Source organism: Apis dorsata, unplaced genomic scaffold (genome assembly GCF_000469605.1).
Source record: "Apis dorsata unplaced genomic scaffold, Apis dorsata 1.3 scaffold_427, whole genome shotgun sequence".
Lineage (NCBI taxonomy): Eukaryota > Metazoa > Arthropoda > Insecta > Hymenoptera > Apidae > Apis > Apis dorsata.
The window spans coordinates 26,845-32,577 of NW_006263680.1; the positions used below are offsets into that span (position 1 = coordinate 26,845).

The window sequence follows — 5,733 nt, forward strand, 5'->3', positions numbered from 1 at the left end:
GTCAGAAAATAAATGGAATCTCAGTGGAAAAATGACACAAGTGCTTTTTTTCAAGATCAAGCACAAAAAATAAATATAGGAAACCGTAATATTCATTTAAAAAATTGTATTAATTAAATATATAATAAAATATTTAAATATTGTATATTTTAATGTGTGGAAACACATATTTTTTTATTCAAATTTATAATTTTACTCATAATTTTATCAAATTGAAAATTGTTCTATTTGTTTCATTTTCTTTAGATTCTCATATATTTACATTGTTATTGAAATTTTCTTTAATTATATAACTTCATTTAACAATTTAATTTACAATTATTTTACAATATATTATTAATTATAAGTATTATATATAAAATTTAAAGTTATTTAATTTATTAATCATATTTAATTTCATTTTTTAGATTTTTAACTTGGATTAATTTTATATATAATATATTAATTATATATAATTTATAAATTGTATAAATAAAAAAAATTACCTTTCCATTAACAAAGTACCCTTTATTTTTCTTTACTTGTTCTTCCAATTTGTTGAGAAGCAAGGGAACTTTGGTATCAACATTGGTTTTCAATTTTGCCTTGAATGCAGGGTCCTTTTCCCAATAATGTTGAGTAATTGCTACAAATGATTATATAATATTACATATTATCGATATAGTTTATTTTTAATTTTCTTGGGACTTACTAACAAATTAATAGATTAAAAAATAATTTTTCATCTGAAATTCTTTATTTTTCTTTTTATTTTTAAAATAAATAAAGATCTTACGTTGTCTTAAATCGTCTATAGTCTCAACAGTAGCATCAACAAGGAAAGCTTCTTCATCATTGGAACCGTAAAAATTATTTCTCTTAGCGATCAAGCGAGAAATAGCCTTCGATTGATAATAAACTTTACCATCGATTTCCAAAATAGGTACTTGTCCAAGTGGCATTTCTAAAAAATTTATAATAATTAATAAAGTAATAATAGATTATTATATAAAATATAATAATGTATACGCTATTAGAAATTATACAAATTGAAATTAATTAATGAATTATTATATAAAATCGTATACATTATATAAAATAGTATACAACTTAAAATTATAGTATATAACTTGAAATTAAAAAAATTAAATCATAAAAAAAGTTATTTATTGTTAATTTATTTCTTATATAAATTAAATGTCAATTTACCAGATTTAATCTTGGGCCATTCTTCGGTATCAATTCTTTTATCTTCAAATTTAATTCCACTTTGATGAAGAAGGAATCTAATCGGTTCAGCAAGACCAGGAATATTGAAATAAATCAATTTATACGTGGACATTTTCTGTAATTAAAGAAATATATTATACATTGTATATAAATATAAATATAAATTAAATGTAGTATGTATAAATATAAATATATTATATATATTAATATTCTATTCTATTATAAATTTCCTATTGCTATTTTCTTTTTTTTTTACCTTTAAATTTATACATAATTTTAAAAAATTAGAAATATTTATAAAATAATTTCATTGATGAAATTTATTGATATATTTATTGATAGTTGTGATATATTATAATAGAAATCAATTTTAAAAAATTATTGATAATTAATAAATTAATAATATTGTTGAATATGGAATTACTAATTAATATAATACAATACAAATTTCAGAGAATTAAACAATTTTATCTTAATAATATCATTATCATAATATAATGAGTTACAATACTATTATGCTTCTTATTTTTATGATAATATTTCGCATAAAATAAATCAAGTTATTATAAATTGCGCAATATGACAAAATAAGACTTGTTATATATTATTAATATACGTATGTATGTAATAAATACGTAATAAAAAAATAAATAGAAGAATAAATAGAAATAGAGAAAGTAGTACGATAATTTAGTAGTATAGATTTTATAAAAATCCTTAATTTTATTTACACTTTAATTATTTTTAATTATTTTTAATGCAATTATTTTTAGAATTCGACCATATATTATGCAATTTTCATTAAAAGAATCTGATGAATTAATAAATTATTGGTTGTAAAAATATTTTTGAATATTTAAAAATATGAAAATTTGAAAAAATTTAATTAAAAAATATAAGAAATCTATAGATTTAAAAATTTGAAATTTAAAAAGCTTAAAAATTGCATAAATTGAAAATTTATATAATAATATAAATAATATAATTTGAAAATTTGAAAACTTATAAAATTTTAAATTAAAAAATAAAGCTAAAAATTTAAAAATAGATTAAAAAATTCAAAATTAAAAATTCAGAACTTAAATAAATTAAAAATTCGAAAATTTGTTAATTTAAAGATCCGTAAGTTTGTAGATTTAAATATTCGAAAATATATAAATTCAAATGTTCAAAAATTTAATAATTAGAAAATTTAAAAATTGAAAATTCAAATTAAATTTCGAAAAAAAGAAGAAAAAATTAAAATCAAATAAAGCTCATGTTCAAGGTTATAAACAAGTTAATGCCAAATATTATCAATTACCTATTATAGAAACCAACTGTTTAATTAATAACTATTCGCATGTTTAATATCAGAACAACAAGAATGTTCCAAACGGAACTTATTGTTAACTTCAGCGGTAATTTTCAATTCAGTTGTTACGTAGAATTTCATATTTAGCATTCGCATTAAAGATGATTAATACCAAGGTTCTAACATTGACTCTGTTAATCATATAGATAATAGATAGTAACTATTTTGATAAAAAGATTCACCTTATTACACTGATATCATTGTTATATAATATTGTTACAATATATTAAATAAAATGAATGAAAATCAAATAAGAATATATATATTAGTTAATATTTTATTTTAACGTTAGTATCTTTTTATCATAAATGTTATAAAGTGAAATAATTAAAACATTTTTGCATATTTTATTTTAATAAATATTATTTTACTATTTTTAAAATTATAAAAAGAATTGTAAAAATCTGAAAAATTAAAAAAAAACAAAAAATAAAGATTTTAAGAAAATATTGAAGTAAAAGTTTTAAGCAATATATTAAAATTTAAAGAAAATTTTATTAAATGAAAAATAATAAAATAGAAATTTAATAAAATTTTAATGAATTTACAAAAATTTATATTATAAACTATCAACGTACTAGAAAAAATTATAAAAATTTCCAAAAAGATTACAAAAATAATTACACAAAATTTTATTTAATTTTACTTAATTTTATTTCTTATTAATAATAAAAAGTAATTTTTTTTTAAATAATAGAATTTTAATGAACTTACGAAGATATGCGTGGAACGTATTGATGTAACAAACAAGACAGTCTTTCACAAACTACTGCTTTTATATTACTAACGATGTTTTATATATCTATACTTGCCTATAGCTTTTGCACTAATCGAGTATCTGATTCCCCCACTAAACTCATTCATATTGAAGTGACAAACCACAACAGTATATATGCTAGAATCAACTAGTAGAATTTTTTAATAGAATAATATCCTTTGTAGTAATTTTATTAATAAATAAATTACTTCGTAATGAGTATTATAAAAAAATTCTATGAACTAAAAGATCTTTTTAGGATATTGAATTGATTTGTGATATGATTAGCAATATTTATTATAATTATATTATTTAATAGTCTGTAAAGTCAATCATTGTTTTAAAAAAATAAATATTTTATTTCTCGATATATTATTTCTCCTCTGCTATAAAATTTAGACAAAGTAAAATATAATTTAACTACTATTTTAAAAGAAATTATGTTATGTTAAAATGGTTGGTATTATATTACAAATCGAAAATATATTTTTTAATGGAAAATTAAAAATTATTCCTTTATATAAAATTGGATAATAAATAATAAAATTTATAAAAATTTGATGCTTTATAAGCTAATTTAATCACGTTAAATTGTTTATGATGATGAATATTTTATAAGATTCTGCAAGTCATGATTTGATAGGATATAAAAATAGGAACTCATGATATTACATTATATTATGACATAGTAAGAAAAAATAAATATTTTTAAAAAATTATTTTATTTTATAATAATTATAAAATATATTTATAATAAATAAAACTTGTGAAATTTATATAAATTTTTTTACAAAATTATAAAATATTCTGATATAAGTTAAATCAATAAGCCAATAAAAAATTTTGAGCAGTCATTTCCTTGCAATATCCAATTTTGACTTTATCATTGTGTTATAATATTTGAAGTTATCTATACATTTATATTCAGTATTATGTACTTAAACTTTTATACTTTATATATCAATATGAATCAAAATAAGTCAATTCTAAGCAAATATTATAATAACAAAATATCGCAAAAATATTACTCAACATCAATTGTATAATTTTGTAAATCAGTGTTGAAACTTAAATAATTCAAAAATTATTCAATACACTAACGAATTATTACAAATCGAGATTTTTTAAGAAACATGAAAAGACATATAAAAAAATAAAAAAAAAATTATTAACTTTTTTAATTTCTAAAAACAATTAAATAAAATATCAAAATGTGCTATAAATAATGAAAAAATAATCTCTATTTTTAAAAGAAAGTACAAAATAATAAAATATTTTCAAATTTTTATGATAATAATATTTATGAAAAAAATCATTTATAAAGAAATAAATTGTAAAAATTTTTCGAATTAATTCATTTGAGTTTGATATTCTAATTTTAATTATTTTTAATTATTATTAATTTATAATTATTAAATTCATAAATTTCATTTTTTTTCTGTGTACGAATGTACGAATCTTGAGTTTGATAAAATAAAATTCAAATATTAAAATTTAATATTTCCAATATCAATTATGCTTAGTTTTTTCATTGAAAATTGCGTGGATAATTGTTTTGATTTTTGTTGTAGATATCAATACAAAGAATCATTAATTAATTAAATTTACCAAAATAAAATTGAAATTATTATTATTATTCTTTAATAAAGATTTAGGGAAAATTAAGAAATTCGATCGATTTTTAATTTAGATTAGTGACTTTTGTTATATATATAATATTTGATCCATAAAATTTAAAAAAAATAAAATGTTATAGACATAAATAAAAAAAACAAAAACGAGACTGATTATGCGCAAATTGTATTTAAAAATATGCATACAAATTTTTAGATTTAATTTTCTTGAAAATATAAAAAAAGATTTTATTTTACATTTACGATTCATTTTTATCTATATCTATATCTATATCTATATCTATATCTATATCGTGACTTTCAAAAATCTCTACATATAGCAAGAATATCAAAAGAACTTAACTCTTCTATTAAGATAAATAGAATGAGTTAGAAAATCTATCTTTTTTCAAAGTGCAAATAATGTTCTAAGAATCAGAACTAATTTTTTTTTTTTTTTGTAATTTGTAGCTAACAATGAGTCTAACAAATTATTTTAAATATGATTCTATTTTATTTGTTATAATATTTTATATTTTATAATATTATATTTTATTTGTTATAATATATAAATAAATTCTCCTATGAGATTAAGTCTATACTTAATTCAAATGATATTTAAAAAACAATAATTGTTTTGATAAAAAATTTGTTTTTATGCGAATTAATTATATAAATTAATTTATAATTAATTAATTAAATTATAATTAATTATAATTTAAATAGATAATATTTAAGTTTAATTGTATCTTTTTTAAAGAAAAATTCTCTATATTCAAAAAAAAAAGTATTGTATGTAT

General features: G+C 17.1%; 1 protein-coding gene across 1 annotated transcript in view; it reads right to left on the reverse strand.

Moving 5' to 3' along the window:
• Window positions 1-5,733, reverse strand: part of LOC102680531 — a 9,107-nt gene that overhangs the window by 705 nt on the left and 2,669 nt on the right. Inside the window, exons 5-8 of the mRNA XM_031512371.1 lie at window positions 3,278-3,319; window positions 1,189-1,324; window positions 776-943; window positions 486-625 (exon numbers count right to left, since the gene is read on the reverse strand). Coding sequence (XP_031368231.1) covers window positions 486-625; window positions 776-943; window positions 1,189-1,324; window positions 3,278-3,319 — 486 coding nt within the window. The remainder of the gene's footprint in view (window positions 1-485; window positions 626-775; window positions 944-1,188; window positions 1,325-3,277; window positions 3,320-5,733) is intronic.